The 22503-nt window shown below is 37.2% G+C and overlaps 1 protein-coding gene across 3 annotated transcripts in view; it reads left to right on the plus strand.

Moving 5' to 3' along the window:
* LOC132164217 (structural maintenance of chromosomes protein 3) overlaps positions 1-22503 on the plus strand; it is a 39973-nt gene that overhangs the window by 9169 nt on the left and 8301 nt on the right. For all 3 annotated transcript variants that reach the window (XM_059574670.1, XM_059574667.1, XM_059574668.1), the window contains exons 13-27: positions 1149-1293; positions 5282-5454; positions 5531-5630; positions 7540-7676; positions 7857-8058; positions 10215-10302; positions 10389-10538; positions 11082-11233; positions 11335-11526; positions 11693-11876; positions 11963-12033; positions 12141-12292; positions 13599-13767; positions 15691-15837; positions 17210-17305. In XM_059574670.1, coding sequence (XP_059430653.1) covers positions 1149-1293; positions 5282-5454; positions 5531-5630; positions 7540-7676; positions 7857-8058; positions 10215-10302; positions 10389-10538; positions 11082-11233; positions 11335-11526; positions 11693-11876; positions 11963-12033; positions 12141-12292; positions 13599-13767; positions 15691-15837; positions 17210-17305 — 2158 coding nt within the window. The remainder of the gene's footprint in view (positions 1-1148; positions 1294-5281; positions 5455-5530; positions 5631-7539; positions 7677-7856; positions 8059-10214; positions 10303-10388; positions 10539-11081; positions 11234-11334; positions 11527-11692; positions 11877-11962; positions 12034-12140; positions 12293-13598; positions 13768-15690; positions 15838-17209; positions 17306-22503) is intronic.

Consider the following 22503-nt stretch of genomic DNA (forward strand, 5'->3'; position numbering starts at 1 on the left):
GTCTTGGGCCCAAGTGATAATGGTTGTAGTCTTTTGCCTTTGTGGGTCTTGAGCCAAATCCCAATGCAGAGGTAAGCTTGTCCAAGCCTTGTGATAATTTTAGTTCATCACGCCCACATCTAGTGGCCCATGCAACTTGTGACATTAAGGGTAATTCTTTTTCAGTCGCTTTGCGCTATCTTGGGTTATGCTTAGACGGGTAGTTGACGTGTTTGCTTGTTGGTGGACTGTTGGTCGCAATCGGAGTGCCGTTGTGCGGAAAATGGCGCCTTCTTGCCTTTCGTGGTGTCTTTGGAGGGAAATGAATGATAGGATTTTTGAGGACCGCGAGAGGATGTTGGAGGAGTTTAAATCTTTTTTATTCTACACACTTTATGTTTGGATTACTGCATTTTTATATCCTTTAGTGCATAGTTTTCATGATTTCCTTGTTTTTTTTTTTCTTCTTCTAGCTAGGTGCTTTCTCTTTTTTTTTTTTGATAAGTAATAATGCATTAAAGAGCGCAGAGGGGCGCAACTCAAGTACACAGGGAGTATACAAGAGAGCGACTAAGTAGGGGAGAAGGAAGAAGAGAACATAAAAAGAAAATCAGGAAAATTGATCACTAAAGGAGCAAGCCAGCCTGCAGTGCTTGCTCCTTTTGTATACTTCTTTCTCTTGTATACTTCTTTTGTATCTGGGACACCTTACGCTTTTAATATATCTTGAATACTTATTAAAAAAAAAATCCATGGCAGTATGCCTCTTATTTGCAGAAACGGGTTTTTTGGGTCAACACCTCATAGTTAAGTAAATCTCTGTTTAGACAAACTGCAACTGTTTTATATAGGTATAATTAATGCATTGTAGTTTGTTCTAGTGAACAGTGGCCTTATATCCGTCATGCTTACAAGTCCGTCCAAAAGATTGCCTTTTCCCTTTTATTCCTTTTAGTTTCTGTAAATCTTCTTTCTGTTCCTGTACTGTACTTTTTCATTGTCTGAACTCTGGGATAGCAGTATTATGCATATTGATGCACCTATGCATGCATACTTTATCAGGTGTGCTTGTCTAGCCAAAATGATTGTACTTGTGTGATCTGGAGAAATCTTCCTGCTATTTTAATTGCTAATATATTTTTCTCATCAATATTTTTGGTGATGCGTAGAATAATGGAGCGTGAAAAGCAGCTTAGCATTCTTTATCAGAAACAAGGTCGTGCTACCCAGTTTGCAAGTAAAGCTGCTCGTGACAAATGGCTTCAAAAGGAAATTGATGATCTTCAACGGGTGCTTTCTTCAAATTTGGTGCAGGTAAATGTTCACATTGGTTTGTTCTAGGAAACTAGAATGCTATTTTGACTACTATATCATAGTCTTATTCATTTTTTTTTTTAAAAAAACAATGTCATAGTAATGTCTAAATACTCTGTATGAATAGCACATTTTTTTTTGATAAGTAATAACTGTATGAATAGCACATAAGGCACTTGAATTTTGTTTTGCTTTTTTAGAAGATAGAGCTTCGATTGGCTATGGTTAATGATGTATTTGTCCAAGGGTGGTAGGGTTACCTTATCAAGGGCGCCCTTGCCAATTTGCCTATGTATTTCATGTCCCTCTTTCCTTTCTCATTGAGTGTTCTAATCGTATTGAGAAGCTCCAGTATGACTTCTTATGGGCTAGGGAATTTTTTGTGTCATACCAGATTTGAGGTGTGAGTAGGGTTGGCAATTTTGACACGACCCTGTCACTTGTAGCTGGTTTTTACTGTTAGGAAGCTCTCTTCTTTGGCTGATGCGCATAGTGGAGGATTTGGTGGCAATGGAAAATTCTGAGGTCTTTTGGGATCAATCCAGAGTAGGGTATCCACGAATAATTGCACAGAAATGTTCCAATAGACATGGGCGTTTTCTAATAGTAGAATTTGATAGAAGACGAAGGTGTGGTTCGATTATCATTCCAGAAGGACGCTATGGACAAGGCTGGGAACGCTTCATCAGGGAGGTGCGTCTCGCAAAATTATCTCTGTGAGGGAAGAGAGGCCAAGGAGGGGAAGAAGGATAAGGAGGGGGCGGGAAGGAGGAGTTATGTGGAGGTTTTGGGGTTGTCGATGCAACCGGCAGAGGATTGTTTTAACTCCTCTTCTGAACCAATAGCCAGGGTGCCTAGGTGGTTGAAAGAGGCCTCTGCAGTGATGGACAAGCAAGAACATATTTCTGTCAAGTAGGTGGTGGGTTCGCAAGAATCGCAACAGTTCAACGTCCCGGTGTGGGCTGCCGGTGGTGGTGTGGAGGATCCTAAGAGGACCTTCTCTGCTGTTGTGGCGGGAACGCACAACCCAAAGGAAGGGGAGATTCCGGGGGAGTCCAGTAGGGCTATGGAGAGCTGCTTACCACCTCCGGCGAGCAGATTGTGTTCCATAGCGAGGATGACAACATCGAAATCTGGCGTTGATCACGTGAAGGGATGGGAGGGGGATGCTTGCCACGATGCGTAGTCCCTCTTTCGTGTGAAAATGGAATTCATTAATGCCAGGGAGTCGTTGAACAGGCTCAAGGGAGAGGTAGACGTGGGTCTGAAAAGGCTAGACAGTGCGTTTAAATATCTAGAAGGTCTGAGTTCTATTTCTATGGTTGATGGGGCCTACATTTGTGGTTCGGTAATTGGGCTTAATCCCATACATGGTGTGGCCCAGTACAAGACAGTGTATAAGGTGTGGCCCAAGTGGAATCATGGAAAGCCCTTGAAACCTTTTAAGACTTACTTTAGGAGGAAGAAGGCTCGGCCCAACTCGGATATTGGTATCGATCATGGTCAGGATAGTAATGCCCGGCAGGTGCAAGTCAACTCGGATGTGGAGCTTGGGGCGAGGCCTTTGGGGAGAGGGGAGGGGTTGCGAGCAGGGACGAAGCCGGCAGGTTTGCCGGACACTTCGGCGGGCGGTCCCATTGCTTCGGTGGGCGTCGCCGGTGCTTCCGAGTGTTTCGCTTCCAGGCCGTTACACTCTGTCAGGGATGTTCACTCTGGTTCCCGCATGCTGAGCGATCCCGCGGCTACGGCAGAGACGCCGATGAGGGTAGTTTCGCCTGGAAAGGGGCCGGTGAGGGTTGGAGGTCTAGGTGATGCTGCGGCGGTGGGTACTATCTCGAGACTTCTAGGCAAGTCGCAGGTCGTCCCTCTTGGTGGGTTCTGCCTCGGTTCTGACACTGCCCAGGCTAAATCAACGATGGGTACTGGCTCGGATTTTTTGGGTAAGTCGCAGGTTGTCTCTCTCGATTATGAAGCTTCTCCTTCTCCGGTTATCGGTCTGGTTGATCAATGCTATCCAAAGAGTGGCTCGAGAGCTTCTGCTTTGGGGATTTTGGGGGAGAAGCCTGCTAATTGGGCATCATCGGATCGCTCTGGGGTTGTTGCCGGTGCTTGTGAGGAGTTTGGGAGGGAAGAACTCTTGGGGGGTGGACTTGGGGATAAGCCTTCGGGTGGTCCTGAGTTGGGTAATCTGGACAGGGAGCTGTGCACGTGTGCGACGCCGATTGTAAATTTGGGCGAAGATTCCCCTGCAGTAGAGGTATCGTTGTCACAAGAGTCTTTCGTCCCAAATTCTCTGGATGAGGAACCGTTGGCGGGTCAGGAGAGGGTTTTCATTACCCAGGTTTGTAAAGAAATTGGCATCTCTTGTGATGGAGTGGCGAAAGGAAGCTCGAGGGGACCATAGGGATAACTAATCACTGACAACAAGGGTAATGATTTGGAAAGGGAAGAGGCTATGCCTGCAGTCAAAAAGGTAAGAGAGAGCTTATTAATTTGCAGTCTTCTGTTAATTTTTTGGAGTTTGCTGGGAGGGACAGGAGCAAGGGGAGGGTCAATAGAGTTAAATCATGAAGCTCAAGATTCTTTCTTGGAACGTGAGAGGTTTGAATGAGAGGGCTAAGAGGTTGAGGGTTAGAAATCTTCTCAGAAGTTGGAAGGTAGATTTGATTTGTTTTCAAGAGACGAAGTTGGATTTTATTTCCTTCAACTTAGTGATGAGCTTATGGGGTTGTCCGTGTGTGGAGTGGTGCCATGTTCCCTCTATCGGGGCTTCGGGGGGCATTTTGCTCGTGTGGGATAAGAGGGTTGTTGAGAAGATTGATGCTGTTTTGGGTAGTTATGTGGTGGCCTGCTCCTTCAAAAATGTTGCGGATGGTCTTGTTTGGGCGTTTGCGGGGGTGTATGGACCTAATAGAGTCAGCTCCAGACGTCTTCTTTGGGAGGAGCGGGCAGGGGTTATGAGTTGCTGGGATATGCCGTGGTGTATTGGTGGGGACTTCAATGTTACTCTTTATCCAAGTGAAAGGTCGATGGGAGCTTTTTCTCAGGCTGCGATGAGGGATTTTGGTGAGTTCATTTCGAAGCAAGGCCTCATGGATCTTCCCTTAGTTGGGGGGATCTCCACCTAGTCCAATAATCGCTCTTGGTCTAGGCTTGACTGGTTTGGAGGGTTTTTGCTCGTTCTAGTTAGGTGTTTCCTGTTGTGAACTGCCAGTGTACATAGAGGTGTCTTACACTTTTTATAAAACTTTCGTTTACTTAAAAAAAAAAAAAAAGAAGAGACTTGATCTCCTCCAAAGTCTTGATTTGGTCCTCAAAACTTCTATAATTTCTTTCCCTCTTGTGTACTTAAGGGCGTCTTAAGCTTTTAATGATATATGTGATTACTTATTAAAAAAAAGGTTTTATTAAGAATGTCCATCTTTGTCTTAGTATGAAAACACACTTATTCCATGGAGCTATAAGTGGATTCTGTACTTCCATGTAGTTATTGAATGTAGAGAAGTGGTCAGTAGTTGGCATTTTGCCTGAGCCGCCAAGTTAGCCTAGTGGTTACTAGAGTTATTTTCAATTTCTCTATCTTGGTAACTCTTCCCTGCAGAAGTTGGATTACTGTATCTCCCTGACTGTTGGGTGGTCTTTTCCTTCTGCATTTTTTTTCTTCTCCCATTTGGTGGGCTTCTATGTTTAGTTGTCTACGAGAATGATGCTAGATTCTCTTTTTGGAGGAATAAAAAGCAGAAACACATGATCTGTTGGCTGACTTGTCTGTACTAACTTGCTATCAGCTCTCAATCTGTTGCATGACCTTGTATTTGAGTTTTCAAGTTCTTTTCTTTCCAACAATTAGTAGCATTATTGAAATCAATTTCTGTATAGTTTTGTTTTTTCCCCTGAGGAATACAAGGGAAAAGGGAGGGGTAATTCTGTATAGTTAGTAGATCACTTTAAATTATTTTATTATCTTCTCTCTTATTTTTGGTTGCAGGAGGAAAAACTTCAGGATGAAATTCGTCGGCTTGATACTGAGTTAAAAGAGCGGGATGCCTATATTGAGAGTCGCAGAACTGAAATTGCTACTTTGGATGCCCATATCTCCCAGTCACGTGAAGGGTTCAGTCATCATAAAGCTCAGAGAGACAAGCTGCAAAATGAGCGGAAGTATGATCTTTGCACTTCCGATTTTGATCAAGGTTTTTAAAATACTCCAACATGTTTAAAGTGGTTAATTGTGTAGGCTTTTATGGGGCAAAGAAAGCAAACTTTCTTCTGAAATTGATAAGCTGAGAACAGAAGTTGAAAAGGCAGAAAAGAGCCTTGATCATGCAACTCCTGGTGTGAGTAATTGCATTTGATTTGTTTTACTTTTTAAATTTGCTGAACATGGTTGTTGAAGTGCCTAGGGGAACCTCTGCATTGGTACTGCTGAGTTAGTGATTTACAAGAAGTGATGCAATCTAATGTGTATGTTTGAGGCTCAAATTTTTTCTACACACCCAAAGTGGTATAAATATTTACATTTTGCAAAATTATGTTTCACACTGATGTTTTGACTATGAGTCGATCGAGGGAAGTAAAAGTTTTGAAACTTGGATTTTTTTTCAATTCCAGCAATCCAATTTTTAAACACTAATGGAGGTCATTTGGAGCGAATGTAAATTGTAGACAACAGTTTTACCATCATAGACAAAGTATGCTGTGTCTGATTTAGTGGCTTTGGAAGGAAAGTCAAAATACATTGCACATTAAGATTGGACTTTGACATTCTTGTGATGGATTGTTCTTTTTCTTTTTCCGCCGAGCATTCTGGGATTGGATTTTTATTTATTTATTTTTTCACTTTTTCTTTGATTTGGTCTTGAAAGATCATACATATCTCAAAAAGTTCATGCATATCCTAATCTCTGCGTGTATCTAATATCATTTGACAATGTCATACGTTTCTATAATCTAATATCGTATGGCATTTCTATTCAAGTTGAAGGATTGATGGTAAAACGCATGGGTGCTGACATTGAAAATGGATGTGATGAATATGGAGGTGACAGAGGGTATGATTTAGATGGGGAAAATGGCAGAAAAAAAAAAGTTGTTGACCTGGAATTGTTGAACCAAGATCCATAAACTTGACTTGTTTTTCATTAGAATTAAGGTTATCAATACTTATAAAAACAAAGAAGGGAAAACTTTACTTAACCCCAATAAACTTTCATCACCCCCCAAAATTTAAAAACTCTCAATTTGGTGTATCGAATTTCATTGTTTGCAATGCCATCTGTTCGTTAGGTTTTTCCGTAAAATTTTGTCAAAATTTTCAAAATACCTGTCTTTTTTATAATAAAAAATTGCAAAGATTCAGGTGTGGATAATTTTGTAAATTCTGTTAAATCTTGACCAACGTTTGAATCTTTGCAAAATTTTTATTCTTTTTTTCAAAAAAAGGGGGGGTATTTTGGTATTTTTGACAACCCTCCGTTAGGATTTAACGGAAAACCTAACGGAGGGTTGGCATTGAAAAAAATTAAAAGTTCGATACACTAAAGAGAGTTTTTAAACTTTGGGGGTAATTACAAAAGTGATGGAAGTTTTTTTTTTTTTTTTTTGATAAGTAAATGTATTATAAAGCAAAGGCGCAAAGGGGCGCAACCCATTTACACGGGCGGTAAGTGAAGTGAAGTTTCTCCAAAAAAGAATTAAGGTTGTCAATGGGTGATCTTAGCCTTTATCCTGAAATATTATGAAATATAAATACATCTTTCCCTTCACAATTATGTACATGCTCATGCTCACTCTCTAAATCAAGAATATATGACGTTAGAATTCTTTTGAAGCCTATTGATGTTTATTATACCATAAATTTGAACTTGCTAAGTGAACTTATCAAAAAGAAAATTTGAACTTGCTAAGTGACAAAAACTTTCAAGCTATTTATCCATTTATTTATTTTAATGTCTACAGCATGTTAAAATATCTACCTCAGGAATAGCATAAACATCTATTAATTTGTTGTGATTCAATACGTATCAAGATTTCATCATAAAATGTGGCTTTGTGGCCTATCATCTTGGATTATTATTCAATGGATTAATCATGAATGTTTTTTTTTACTTCCATTTTTTTCTTCTCTCTATAAATTGCCTCTTCTTAATTGTTGGATGTTCAAAGATTCTGTCTGGAACATAGTTCTTTCATTAAGGCAGTGTTGCATCTATCTTCACAATTTTTATTCCACTGAATACTGCACAGGATGTGAGGAGAGGGATGAAAACTGTCAAATACATCTGCAAAGAGTATGATATTCGTGGGGTGTTTGGTCCAATTATTGAGTTGCTTGATTGTGATGAAAGATTTTTTACCGCGGTTGAAGTTACTGCTGGAAACAGGTATTTACAGTTTTGTTTATTTTTAAATTTCTCTCTTTTTTTTTTTTTTTTTTTTTTTTTGGAGAAGCATGTTATTGTAATATTTATTGAGAAATTAATGTAGGTAGTGTATTGACTTTTTGTGTGTGTGCGTTTCTTGCTTGAAAAAGACTTAGTTGACATCTGTTATTGTCTGAGCAGCTTATTTCATGTGGTGGTCGAAAATGATGAAATATCAACAAAGATAATTAAACACCTTAATTCATTGAAAGGTGGACGAGTTACTTTTATACCGCTGAACAGGGTGAGGGCTCCCCATGTATCTTATCCACAGAATTCTGATGTGGTACCCCTGTTGAAGAAATTGAAGTTCTCTCCCAATTTTACTCCAGCATTTGCACAGGTTAGCATCTGTGTGGGTTCTCTTCCTTGTTAGAAACACCTATATTTTGGATCCATTCATGGTTTATGATGCCATATTAGTATTTTTCTTGATGGATTCCTTTAAGTTTTATGTTTAGCAGGTATATGCATCGGGTATATTTGTATCTATGTATGTACATTAACTCTGTCCCGCTTCCCAAGGCTGCAGCTGCTTGTGTAGTTAAATTTTTGTACATTACATCATGTTCAGCTTTAAGTTAGAGAAAGGGGAGAAAGGGATTTATCACATTATGTTCAGCTTTCAGTTACAGAAAGAGGTTTATCATTTATCATTACTCTCATGAGCTTTGGGTCAATCGTAACAGTGCAAAATAATGGTGGCCTATGGTTTCAGTTTTGGTGTATCATCATTATCGTTATGATAGAAATACACGATATTAGGAAATTACATTTTCTTTATATCTTTTGATGGAGTTCATTATAAGAGTAAACTCTTCTCTAAGTAAAATAGAATTTTTTGGTAAAATAGTTTCTATTATTGGGCCACAAGAGTAAATAGATAGGGAGGCTTACTGTGACCTTAATATTTGTGTTATAATATGTTTTCTAGTTGTTTTTCGTTTGCTTGTATCTTCCAAACTGGATTCATATGATGTATATGCTCCAGCTTGAGGGGGAGTGTTAGAAGAGTTAGAGTTTGAGTCATTAGGATTTGGGGGGTATTTTAGTCTTTATGGTATTTCCCTAATCCTATATAATAGGATGCTTGTATTAGGTTAACATAAGTTGAATAATATAATAGCCTCCGCCTTTTGTGTCTAAAACGTTCATACAAACTATAACATGGTATCAGAGCTTGTTTCGATTCTTGGGTAGTTTAGTTTTCTTCTTGGTGGCAGCACTGCCCGTGTGGGCTAACCCACACGGGCAGTACCTTCAAAGAGCTCCGTAGAGCTGTTTTGCTCTTGTTTTATGGTGACCGGAACTCCTTCCGGTGAGAAAAAAATATATATATATATTTTGTTTGTTTTTGATCTTCTGTGATGCTAGCCGGATGGTTCTGCGGTGGTTTTCTGTCTTGTTTGAAGTGGCCAGAAAAGTTGCAGCGGCCATCGGGAAAAAAAAAAAAAAAAAAAAAAAATTTCGGACAATTTGATGTTTTTGGTGTTGAAACGTTACTGTGTGGCCTTCTATTGATTCTGTAGTTGCTGTTGTTGAAGTGGCTGGAGTGTTCTGTCTTCTCCGGCAAGTTCCGTCGAGCTCCGGCGAGTCTCCGGCAAAGGTCCGGCAAGCCTCCAGTGACTGTTTCTGTTCTGTTTTTCAGTGTTTTTCTTCTGTTTTTAGGTACTGCCAGCCTGTTCTATGTGTTTCCAGCCAGTTTTGAAGCCCCGACGAAGTTCCGGCATATTTCCAGCCAAGCTCCGGCAAAGTTTTTTGTTTTTCCAGCATCTGTTTTCCGGCGAATCTTGTTGGTTAATCATGTGAAAATTTGTTGTTTGTTTGTTGTTTGTGATTGATGTATCCGACCGGCCTTGGATTCTCCGGCGAGAACCGATCAAGTGATCGATGCATCCGACCGGCCTTGGTGTTTTACGGCGAGAACCAATCCCAAGATCGATGTATCCGACCAGCCTTGGATTCTCCGGCGAGAACCGATCAAGTGATCGTTGCATCCGACCGGCCTTGGTGTTTTTCGGCGAGAACCGATCAAATGGTTGTTCAAGTTACCAACGAGTTTTCGACCGGCGTTGAAGTTTTATTTAATTAACTTGTGTGGTCCAAGCAGTTCCAGCTTGAGGGGGAGTGTTAGAATATGTTTTCTAGTTGTTTTTCGTTTGCTTGTATCTTCCAAGCTGGATTCATATGATGTATATGCTCCAACTTGAGGGGGAGTGTTAGAAGAGTTAGGGTTTGAGTCATTAGGGTTTTGGGGGTATTTTAGTCTTTATGGTATTTCCCTAATCCTATATAATAGGATGCTTGTATTAAGTTAACATAAGTTGAACAATATAGTAGCCTCCGCCTTTTGTGTCTAAACCGTTCATACAAACTATAACAATTTGAATATATTTCAGCACTGTAGAGTTACGACAGTTAATAATATCATTTTGACTCCTGAGATATGTTGGATGTCCTTTGACCTAATTTTTCATATTATATGCTCTTTTTACCTAGGTTTTTGCTAGGACGGTGATTTGCCGTGATCTGGATGTGGCCACCAGGGTTGCTCGTGCTGATGGTCTGGACTGCATAACTTTGGAAGGTTGGCATAGAAACTCTGCACTAAATGTTGCACAAACTTTGGTTAGTCTCTGATGCCTTCACAATTTGATATTGATCCTACAACAGGTGATCAAGTCAGCAAGAAAGGTGGTATGACTGGTGGATTTTATGATCACAGACGCTCGAAATTGAAGTTTATGAATATGATTATGCAGAATAAAAGATCTCTCAACTTGAAGGAAAAAGAGCTGGAAGACGTTAGAAATATGCTTCAAGATATCCTTTTGGAATACACTTTCCTATTATTTTGAGCTGCGGTGGTTCCATTCTAGGTTTTTCTTTTTTTTTTGTCTTCCAATTTTAGTACGTGTGCCTATCATATACATTTTGATGGGTTCTGATGCATTATTATGTCGTGGTATATGTCTTCCTTGTGATTAAACTGTAATTGGATGCACCTGCCTAGGTTTCTATATTAGAAAATCTCATTGTTAGTGACGATGGCTGAATAATTGTAATGTCTCTGACGCGTGAAAATTTCCGTAAAGTTTGAGAAGAATAATTTTGTTTATGAGTAATTTTTTGACCTCAAGGGGAGGGGAAAGGGGAGAAGAATATTAATGGAATTCATTATACATAATGTTTGTGTTTATTGGGACTTATTATTGAGAAGATGTTACCAGAAAAATTAAAGCTGTCAGATTGTAAGGTTCAAATGGTTAAAATCTGACTATTAGTAGATGACACTCGCAGAGTTGGTGTTCTTCCTGGTCATAACTTTATCTTCTATGCTTTTGGTTTTCACTTAGTAAATCATACAGATAGATCAGAAGATAACAGAACTTGTTACTGAGCAGCAGAAAATTGATGCCAAGCAGGCTCATGACAAGTCAGAATTGGAACAGCTTAAACAGGACATTACCAATGCTAATAAGCAGAAACAGTCGATTTCTAAAGCTCTTGAAAATAAGGTATTTTAGAACCTTTTGACTACTTTACATGCTTCTTTTTTATTATTATTATTTTTTATTTTTCAGTTCTGTCCTCTCAGATTCTCGTCACCTTTTTGTAGGAGAAATCACTTGCAGATGTCCAGACTCAGATTGATCAGCTTAGAGCCAGTATGGCAATGAAACAGGCTGAAATGGGCACGGAGCTCATTGATCATTTAACGCCTGAGGAAAAAGTTCTTCTCTCACGATTGAACCCTGAAATTGAAAACCTTAAAAAGAAGCTTATTAAATGCAAGACAGATCGTATGGAGGTTAGCAAAATGCATTTTAATGTTCTGTTTTACCCCCACCATACATACCCCACCCCTCTTTTTTTTTTTTTTTTGTGTTGGCCCTGATTCCTGGGCAGCTTTATTGGTATTAGCATAGATCATCATTCTTGATTAAAGTCCTAATGATGTGCATTTAACTCAATAGACTGAAACGAGAAAAGCAGAGCTTGAGACTAATCTAACAACTAACCTTAAGAGGCGGAAGCAAGAGTTGGAGGCCATAATATTGTCCGCTGAGACTGAAACTTTGCTTGGTGAAGCCGAATTAAAGAGGCAGGAATTAAACGATGCTAAATTATTGGTTGATGATGCCACACAGCAGCTTAAAAGTGAGGGCTTCAGATTTCATCCAGCGCATTTCCTATTTTGATATGTTAGAATATGGTTGTGTTTTGACTGAAAATCTGCTCCTTAGGAGTTACTGAGCGTATTGATGAACAAACAAAGCAACTCAGGATGAAAAAAGATGAAACGAACAAATTAAAGGTAGTCCTCTTATGCTGGTTGATTGTTGGTTAAGGTTTGAGTTTTATTCATGGATGGCTACCATTTGTCTCTGTTTCAGCTGCTAAGATGATCAGTTGTTGATGCAGACTTTGGAGGACGAGTATGAAAGGACACTTCAGGATGAAGCTAAAGAATTGGAACAACTATTAAGTAAAAGAAATATTTTTCTTGCTAAACAAGAAGAGTACTCGAAGAAAATCAGGGAATTGGGTCCATTGTCATCAGATGCTTTCGAAATGTATTACTTCTGACTGTTCCCTTTTTTTTTTTGGTAAAAAAAGCATATATTTGGTCCTCAAATAATTGCCCAAATTTCAAGTTAGGTCCTTAAAAATGTCATGTATCAAATCGGTCCTTGCGTTTTTAAAAAAGCAGAAAAAAAAAAAAAAAAAAACCGAAAGCACTCGAGAAGACTGAAAGCATTTTTTTTAAAAAAAAAAACAAAACAAAAAAGAAGTGGTTTTATTTATTTATTTTTTATTTTGGAATTTTTTTTTTTTTGGGCTTTGTTTTTGATTTTCAGTCTCCACTTGAGCTCATTCTCTCATTTCAGTTACTTTAATAGACTGAAATGAAGCTTTTTAAAGCTTTTTGTAAAACATATTGACCACATTAAAATGTGAAGTTTTTAAGGGAATGAACTGAAAATTTGAGTGATTTTTGAAAGAGCAAACATTTGCTTTAATCTATTTTTTCTCCCAGCTGGATTTTATTACTTGTGTCTTAAATTTAAAGTTTCCTCTATATTTAATGTTTTCTCATAAATGACATCAACCTCTGGTTCTAGAGTTATTTTATACTTTATCTCAATTTATATATCAATATATTTGTTGCTTTCTTTATAATCATTTTGAAGCATCTCAAGTCCTCTTGACCAATGTAATTTGGCGTATTCAGTTGTCCCATAGTCAGTGCTGCTCCAAAATGGGTAGCGTGCTTTCCTTTTTTGTGTGTTCCAAAATATATGGGAATCTCCAAAAATGAAAATATTTGTCTATTTAAGTTCAATATTTGTCTATTGAAGAAAAGGGTGCTTCAAACGCTTTTCTCATGGAGAGTTTTGTGGCATTCTTCGCAAGTCTCAACACTTGCGGAATTCCTAGATTTTTGTGCGTCATTTTCAAATTAAAAGCTTGTATATGTGGGCCCTTTTTGTATACTTGATGTGTACATGGGTTGCGCCCCTTGCGCTTTTAATAAATTGATATTTACCGATCAAAAAAAAGTACACCTGTTACCATATTTCTAATTCCACCTTCCTACTTAAATCCTTTTTTTTTTTTTTTTTTTGAAATTGAACCCACATTTTTACTCAAGCGAATTTCAGAAAGATGTGTTTATGTTGTTTATTAAGATATGTGCTATTTTCAAACTCCCGTATATTTTAGGATGATGGAGTATGTATGACTGACAATGTTAAACTATGATGTTATCGGTGCCTAGGGATCTATTGCTATGTATTCAGCATCCAATTGGTCATGCTTGCACATTTTTACTTATATTTTCTTCATTTTCAATTATGTAATTGATTCTCATAATGGTAGGTACAAGCGGAGGAGTATCAAAGAATTGCACAAAATGCTGCACAGGTGCAATGAACAACTACAGCAGTTCAGCCATGTAAACAAGAAAGCACTTGACCAGTATGTAAATTTTACTGAGCAACGAGAAGAACTCCAGAAAAGGCAGGCTGAACTGGATGCAGGTGATGAGGTATATATATATTTTTTCTGGAATTTCAATCACATGAATCTCTTGAATTTGAGGGTAGAATACACTTTTGGTCTTCCAATTGCAGCAATGTTGTCATCCAATATTTAACTTTGTTTCAATTTAATTCTTCTGTCCAAGTTCATTTAAATTAAGTTAATGGAGTGAAGTCCACATGAAATGAGAAAAACAATATTTATGTATTTTTAATTAATTTTATAATTTCTATAAGATTGACTTCTGACCAACCCGTGAAGGGGCGTGTTCTCATCTTTTGAAAGAAAGATGTTTTTAAAAAAAAAGGAAATTCCCTTCTTTTTTTCCTCCTTAAACCCCTGCAAACGTTTGCCCACCCCAAACGAAAACACAACTCTCCAAATTACAACATTGAAATTGGACAGAGAAAACACAACTCTCCAAATTACAACATTGAAATTGGACAGTCTCAACAACCTTGCTTGGTCAGAGCCTGCACTGTTATATATTAAAAGTAGAGGAAAATGTGATACATAAATGGTGATGTCCAAGACCTATAGCTAGATGATCCCATTCATCAGGAATGGGAGACGAAAAAATTTACAATTATGTCTTGGGTAATACGTTCTATGCAACTGAAAGTCAGCCAGAGATGTTTATTTCTCCGTACTGCAAAGGAGATTTGAGATGCAGTGGCGCAGACCTTTTTCAAAACGGGGAACACACCATATAAATGTCAGATTTATAGGACAATGAAGAGTGAATGGTCTGGAGCAATTTATTTCTATAAGCTTTATAGTATGTGGCAAGAATTGTCTTACTACCAAAATTAATAGACTGAGTGTGTAGTAAATGTTGTAAAAATTCAGATAATAATGGAAGAGGGATGCATCTATGAGTTCCTTGTTGGCTTAAACCCAGAATATAATTAGGTTCGTGTTCAACTTTTGGGAAAAATATTCTGGTTTGAAAAACCTCTTGTTACTATTCTTTTTTTTTTGATAAGTAATGATGCATTAAAGAACGCAGAGGGGCGCTTGGATATATTAAACTATAAACAATGGTATGGCCCATTCGGATATATAAAAAATAATTGATTTGAAAATGCTGTAAAAAATGAAATGTCGCAATATTTTTTAAAAATATTTTAAATATTTATTTTTTGTTTTTTTAATACAACTTCACCTAGAAATTTAAAAAAGAAAATTAAAATCAATAAAAAAAAAATTAATACATAAGATAAATACAATAAGAGATATGAAGCAATTTGGCCACCCCCTTATATATTTTATACCCTCTCCAACATAGCCTCTTCCTGCTATAGGGGGGGGGGGGGGTGTTGTTTGCTTAGGTCAAGGTGTTGTATTCTGTTCTTCCTCCACAGGAACAAACAATCTGCAAGTTGAAGGTATTATGCTTTCTGCAGCAGAAATTGTGGTAGAAGGAATTGCTTTGCTAGACAAAAATATAGTGTTGTGGTCATGGGAGATTTGTTAATTCCCCGTGTAGTTTTGTTCAGGGAAAATGTTATACTCTTTCCAATATCTTTATATTTCATCTGATTTTTCTCTTTACAGATTTGGAAAATATAATGGTTTTCAGGGGAGGAAGAGAGGATATTGAAATTGGCAGTTGAAGATTATTTTTAATAAAAAATTCATAATTAAAAACAAAAGGTTTTCTAATTGAAGTGGTCATGTAGCATTTGCCACTTGGACTATTTGTCTAGGTCAGCCATTTTAGTCACATGACTTGCAGGTGACTTAACTCCATTAACTTTAATTTAAAAAAAGTTAAAAGAACAGGAAAGTAACCTTTCTGCAATTGGAAGAATAGGAACTGGATAAAAAAATTGAAAGTTGGAGGATCAGAAGTGTACTTTACCCTAAATTTTACTGATTTCCCGTACGTAACATGAACTTAAGATATTATTTTTCTGAATTTCTGCAGAAAATTAGAGAACTCATATCTGTTTTAGATCAGCGTAAGGATGAATCGATAGAACGTACTTTTAAAGGTGTTGCTAGGCACTTCCGAGAAGTATTTTCTGAACTTGTGCAAGGTGGGCATGGACATCTGGTTATGATGAAGAAAAAGGTTTGTTAGTTATCTTTCAAGCTCTTTCTGCTTTTTTACCAAGTCTCACTGTCCTAGCAAATGGCCTAGAAAAGAAAAATAAATGAAATGTGTGGTTGTTTCTATGCTTTTTGGAAATAAACTTTGCTTGGTCTCGCTCTCTGATAATCAGACCCAGCAGCTTGGGCTAGGCTGTGTATCTCAGGTTGAGCTCAATCTGAAATCAAACACCATTGGACCTTCACTGAGTTGATTCAAAAGAGCCTGTGCTTTTGGCTCACTTTATTAGAACCTTTAATAATAACTTTAGACTTTGGAAGGTTGTCTATTTGGTGCATCATTTGTAGTTTGAGAATGATATATAGGCAATGACTTTTTTAACATTTACTATCTGCATGTGAAATAATATTGTAAGTGTTTTAACGAGGTTAGCTGTGTATCATCATGTTTTAATGTGTCCAACTTCTAGGTCATATTATTGAGTGAATTGGTGTCTTTGGCTGGATGGTGCTTATTTTATCATCTATTTCTGATTATTAAGTACGTTTTTTTATTTTATTTTAATTTTAATTTTATTTTATTTTAATTTTAATTTTATCATTAGATTTGGAAAATTTTCAAATATACTGTCATTTAAACTTCTCCATTATATTGTCTTATTTTTATCTAATTCTGAAAGGAGTCTCAAGATTCTTGTTTTGTCATTGGCCTAAACTGACCGTAAAAATGTATGAAGAAATCATTAAAAAAAGTTCTTTTAGGAGTTTCTTTTGCTACAAGAGTTTTACCTTTCTTGAAGTATGTTGCACCAGAAGTTTTACATGTCTCCCCTTTTTTCTTTTAGAAAGATAAGAAAGTATTTTATTGCTGCCATATCATTATTGCTTCCCCTTCTTTTCCCGAGAAAAATAGGAAAATGAAGGGAACCTCATCCTTTACAGGCTACTCACTTTTCCTCAATTTTTTTTTTGTTCTTTTTTCTAATAAAAGGAGGGTATTCATTAAGTTCTTCATTGATTGTCATTATTACTATCAATGAAATGTGCTTGTTTCCATGTCTCCTTGCTTAAAATTGCTGTCTTATTGGTGATTTTAGAAAAAAAATTTCTTCTAGTGTATGGTAGCACGTCAAATTAACTATCTTGTCCTCACCATTTGTCAAAATATAACTTGATACTTTTTTCATGTTCAACAATGTTCATTATGTAAAGTCATTGCTTCTCTCTCTGTCTGTCTTTCTCTGCTGGTGTTTAATTTTTTTGGGAGCTTCATATTTAGGGTTTTGATTTTGGGAATTTAGGTATCCTTTTGGAAAACTTGTCTTGTTTTTTTTTATAAAAAATCTAGTTGATCGTGAAATGATTTCGTGTAAATTTTGGTTTTGTTTCCATAGGATGGAGAACATGGCGATGATGATCTTGATGAGGATGGACCTCAGGAAGTAGATTTGGAGGGAAGGGTCGAGAAATACATTGGTGTGAAAGTGAAGGTATGTATCTTTTTGCTTGAGCATCAATTCCTTCAAGCTGAAAGAAGTAAGAAGGCGAGAATGAATAACAATACTGATAAACAGATTGATAAATTGAATAGATAAATAAAAGTACAAAATGGTCAAACTTTGAAAGGAAAAATAAGGTGGCTTAAATCTTTAAGCATTCCTCAACTTGTGGACGACACTCTCTGCTTATTGTTACTTAATGAGCAATTTTGGTGATTGATTTTTGATGCCAGAATCATAATCTTTTTCAATTTTGTGTCCACTTCCATTGTATATGTTGTTTCGTAGAATATTATTATGGGAGGGGTGGTAGGTATTGATGGTATTAAAGCTGTTGGAGACTTGAATGGGTAAGCGTATTCAATTTCAGGAGTGAATTTCCAAGACTTGAACAGCATGAATCATGATTGAACTGTTACTGCAAAATTTAATTTGACAGACATTATTAAAGGAAAATGGATAACTAGTTAATATTGTTATGCTAATTGATGCTTTGCCTAATTGCCCTCGACTATTTTTCATGAGCTTAAAGTAGTAATAGTTCTGTAATCTTCTTTTCACCTCTTTTCTGAAATAACATATTGCTGAGACACTTTTTTTTTTCTTAAGAGTTCCTTTTTTAATTCAAGTACGCCTATTGAAAGGATTAAAAAACAAAAAGAGAAAAAAATCGAATTATTAGAATAGTTTTTTGGATATGTAACTTAATCTCATTAGAAAAGTGGAGAGGGGCATAATGCTAATACACATAAAGTATACAAGAGAACTCCTATTTAGGAGAAAACGAATAACAATAGTTCATAAAATCAGCAAAACTAGAAAAAAGCAAACAATTAGGTGTTGCTATCCATGTGTAAAGCGAGTTGAATTTAATTTTCTCAACTCTACCATCAAAGTCTCTCCATCTTCAAAGCTTCGTGCATTCTGCTCTCTCCAAATATACCACTTTAACATAAATGAGTCAATCTCCAAACTTCCAAAATGTTACGACGCCCCTCTTGACATTGCTAACCCCTAAACAACTCTCTTACCCTTCTAGGCATAACCCAATCAACACCAAACAAATTAAAAAGCAAGCTACATAAATCTCTTTCTACTTCACAATGAAGAAGAAGGTAATCGGTAGATTCTTCACTCTTCTGGCACATACAACACTAATACGCCACAATGACGTTCTGCTTTCTCATATTATCCAACGTCAATATCTTTCCTAATGCTGCCATCCACATAAAGAATGCCACTCTTGAAGTAGCTTTAACTCTCCAAATACTCTTCCAAGGAAACTGGGAATCCGTAGGTATGTTTAACACATGATAATATGACTTCACTTCAAACTTGTACCTTTTGAAAGGTCCAACATATACTATCCGCATCTCTTTGCCTTACTCTAAGAGAATACAAAATGTCAACGAAAGAGGAGATCAACTCCACCTCCCAATCTTGTACGGGTCTAGGAAAGATTATGTTCCATTGAATGCTTCCATTTTGGAAGTGTATATGATCTGTCACCCATGCATCCTTACAATGTGTGATACTATACAAGTTCGGATAAGACATCTTCAATGGTTGTTCCCCACACTACATGTCATGCCAAAAACTAACCTTTGACCCATCACACACCTCATATCTAACAAATTTTGGAAACGTTTCCCATCCCCTTCTCATATGTTTCTACACTCCCACCCTAAATGGCCATGTTACCTCTTTAGAACATTAACATCCCCTTACGCTATCATTTTTATTTTTTACGCTATCATCTTTAGTTTTTATCACCATTCTCCACAAAACCTCCTTCTTCGTAACATAACGCCATAACCATTTTTCTAGTAGGGCTTGATTGAACTGAATCATGTTTCTGACCCTCAAACCACCTGATTTCATTAGAGGACAAATTCTTGTCCAGTTCACTAGGTGGAACTTTAACTCATCACCAATTCTCCTCTCCCAATAAAAAGTCTCTTTGAAGTTTTTCAAGCCTATTAGTCACACCCACTGGAACAGGAAAAAGAGACAAATAGTAAGTAGGCGAATTGGAAATAGTGGTTTTCATCAAAGTTATTCCATCTCCCTTAGATAAATAAGGCCTTTTCCATACAGCCAATTGACTTTCCATCTTTTCAATTATGCCATGCCAAATCGATGTAGCCTTGTAACAAGCACCCAATGGAAAACTCAAGAACTTCATCGGCAAAGAAGAAACTCTACTGCCAAGAATACAGGCCAAACCTTCGACATCTCCTACATTGTCAACAAGAACTATCTCTAATTTTGCTAAATTAATCTTCAATCTCGATACCACTTCAAAACATAAGAAATGACATAGCAAATGTCAGAGTTGTTCTGAGTTTGCCTCACAAAAAATCAACGTATCATCTACAAACATTAGATGAGACACTTTATTTGGAAGAGCATTTGGAAAGCTAAGGCTCCCCCGAGAGAGAGTGGCTTTCTTTGTGTGGACAGCAGCTCTAGGAAAAATCTTAACGTTGGACAATTTACGTAAGAGGAATATTATGGTGATGGAGTCGTGTTGCATGTGTAAGCATTGTGGAGAGTCAATCGACAATTTGTTCCTGCATTGTGAGGTTGCAACTTCGATATGGAGCGCGCTTCTTCAGCTCTTTGGTGTTGATTGGGTTATGTTGCGCAGGGTGAGTGACTGCTTGGAAAGTTGGAGGGGATAGTTGGGTAATCGTCTTGCTTTGCACGTATGGAGGATGATTCCATTGTGTATGATGTGGTGTCTTTGGTGAGAGCAGAATGTGCAAAGTTTTGATGATCGTGATAATGGCTTGCTCGAGTTGAAGAAGTTGGTGTTACACACTCTGTTTTCATGGAGAACGACATGGCATATTTTGCCTGTTTCTACTTTTTCTAAATTTTTAGTGTTATGTGCTTCTTTCTCTACTTAGTAGGGGTTCTCTTATATACTTCATGTATACATGGGTTGCACCCCTATGCGCGTTTTTTTAATATACATTATTTATCAAAAAAACATTAGATGGGACACTAACAACTCCTCATTATTTTGCCACTCGACCAAAAAACCAAATAAAAGTCCTCTATCCACTATAGTAGTTATAATCCTGCTCAGCGCCTTCATAATAACCACAAACAGTCATGGTGATAACATATCTCACTGTCTCAATCCACGAGAACTACTAAATAATCTAGATGTGAACCATTAATAAGAATGGAAAACCGCACCTTAGTAATGCAATGCGCTATCTAATCCCTACATTTCTCCTCAAATCCATAGTCCTTAACAAATATAATAAAAACTCCCAATTAACATGATCATACGCCTTCACCAAGTTCAGTTTACATAACATTCCAGGTTCCCCATATATAATTTAATTATCCAAAAATTCATTAACAACTAGATTTGAATACAAAATTTGTATACCTCTGATGAGCGCATTCTAGAAATTGGAAATAATCTTTCCCAAAACCGATTTTAGCCTATTTGCTAAGACCTTGGGGATAATTTTATATACACTACCCACTAATATAATAGAACGGAAATCCTTAATGTCCACAACACCAGCCTTTTGGGATAAGGGAGACAAAAGTTGCATTCAAACTTCTGTAGACTAAGAAGCTCCTTAAAACTTTCAAAATGTCATCTTTCATAACCTTCGAACACTTTTGGAAAAAAACCATAGAGAAACCATCAGGAGTTGGAGCCTTGTCACAATTCAAATCCGTTACCACCTCCCACACCACATTCTCCTCAAACTCCCTGTCCAACCAACCTCTCTCATCTGCATTGATGGAAAGAAATGGAAGTCTATCCAATTTTGGTTGCCAACTACATTGTTAAGAATACATCTTGTAGAATTGCACCATATGATCCTTTATTTCGGTAGAGTTGGAAGTTATAGACCAATTGATAACTAAAGAATTCACCAAGTTATTTCTTCAATGAGAATTCGTCACCGAATGGAAAAATTTAGTGTTTTTATCCCCCTCTCTCAACTACAAGGCACTTAAGTTATGTCTCTCTCAAAATTTGGAATGCTCCATTGATTTTGAGGCTAGAGGTCATGGCTCTTGTAGGGTTAGTGGCAAGGTGGTGTAGGTTTTGCATAATGAGCTTAGGGTTATTGTGGGTTTTTTATGGGGCACCAAATTTCTTTATGATTCTTTGGTTTCTAGGGTTTGCATAGGGTCTTTTTTGTGGGTTTTTTAGGGTTCCCTATGCATACTTTTGTGTACTTAGGGGCGCATTGCGCTTTTTTTGATATATACAATATTACTTATCAGAAAAAAAAAAAAAAAGTTATGCCTTCCACTCACTTCTTCAAAAAGGATAAATCTCTCCAATCCCTTAAACATATCTTCCTTCCTCAACCTTGTACCTTCAGTTAAAGGCCGCCCCTCTGCAATAAAATCCATCTCCCGAATACCATCCATAAGATCGTTCTTTTTCTTTCTTACATTACTAAACACCTCCTCATTCCATTTCTTTAAGTTTGACTTTATGGCCTTCAGCTTACACACCATAAGTAGGAGATCCTTGAAAACTATTTGACAACCACCTTGTTTTCACCTACTTCACAAAGCCCTTTGATTTTAACCACATATTCTCAAATTTGAAATACCTACTCCCACCACCTGATACACTACAATCCAACATCAACGGAAAATGATCCGACATGATTTTAGGGAGTCTTCTTTGAGAAACATTAGGAAATTGTTCCTCCCATTCCGGAGATAAGAGAAACCTGTCAATTCTAGATGAAGACTGCAAATCATGCTTATTAGACCAAGTAAAATTCTCACCTACAAAGTGAGATGTCCATGGGTCCTTGGTCAAATATAAAAATTCCAAAAACTCCAACATAGCTGCTGATTATCGGGACTTGCTTAATTTTTTACGCGGGAAATGAACAGCATTGAAATCACCTCCAATACACCACGACAGCCCCCACCAACTTATATTGTCAACCAATTCTTCTCGAAGATAGTAGGAATTAAACTATTTACTTTTGGCACAAGGTATTGTGATGTGATATTACAACTAATGGATTTATATTAATTTTGTTTATAATTTGAAAAACACTCTAGTTTTTGTAGCTCTTGGAAGTGAACACCATTCAAACAAAAATTCATTGATTTTATGGGAAGTACTTTGTTCTATATTTTTATTTATTTATTATTATTTTTTTAAGGGATCTTTTTTTTTT

The sequence above is a fragment of the Corylus avellana genome, chromosome ca10 (assembly GCF_901000735.1).
Source record: "Corylus avellana chromosome ca10, CavTom2PMs-1.0".
NCBI lineage: Eukaryota > Viridiplantae > Streptophyta > Magnoliopsida > Fagales > Betulaceae > Corylus > Corylus avellana.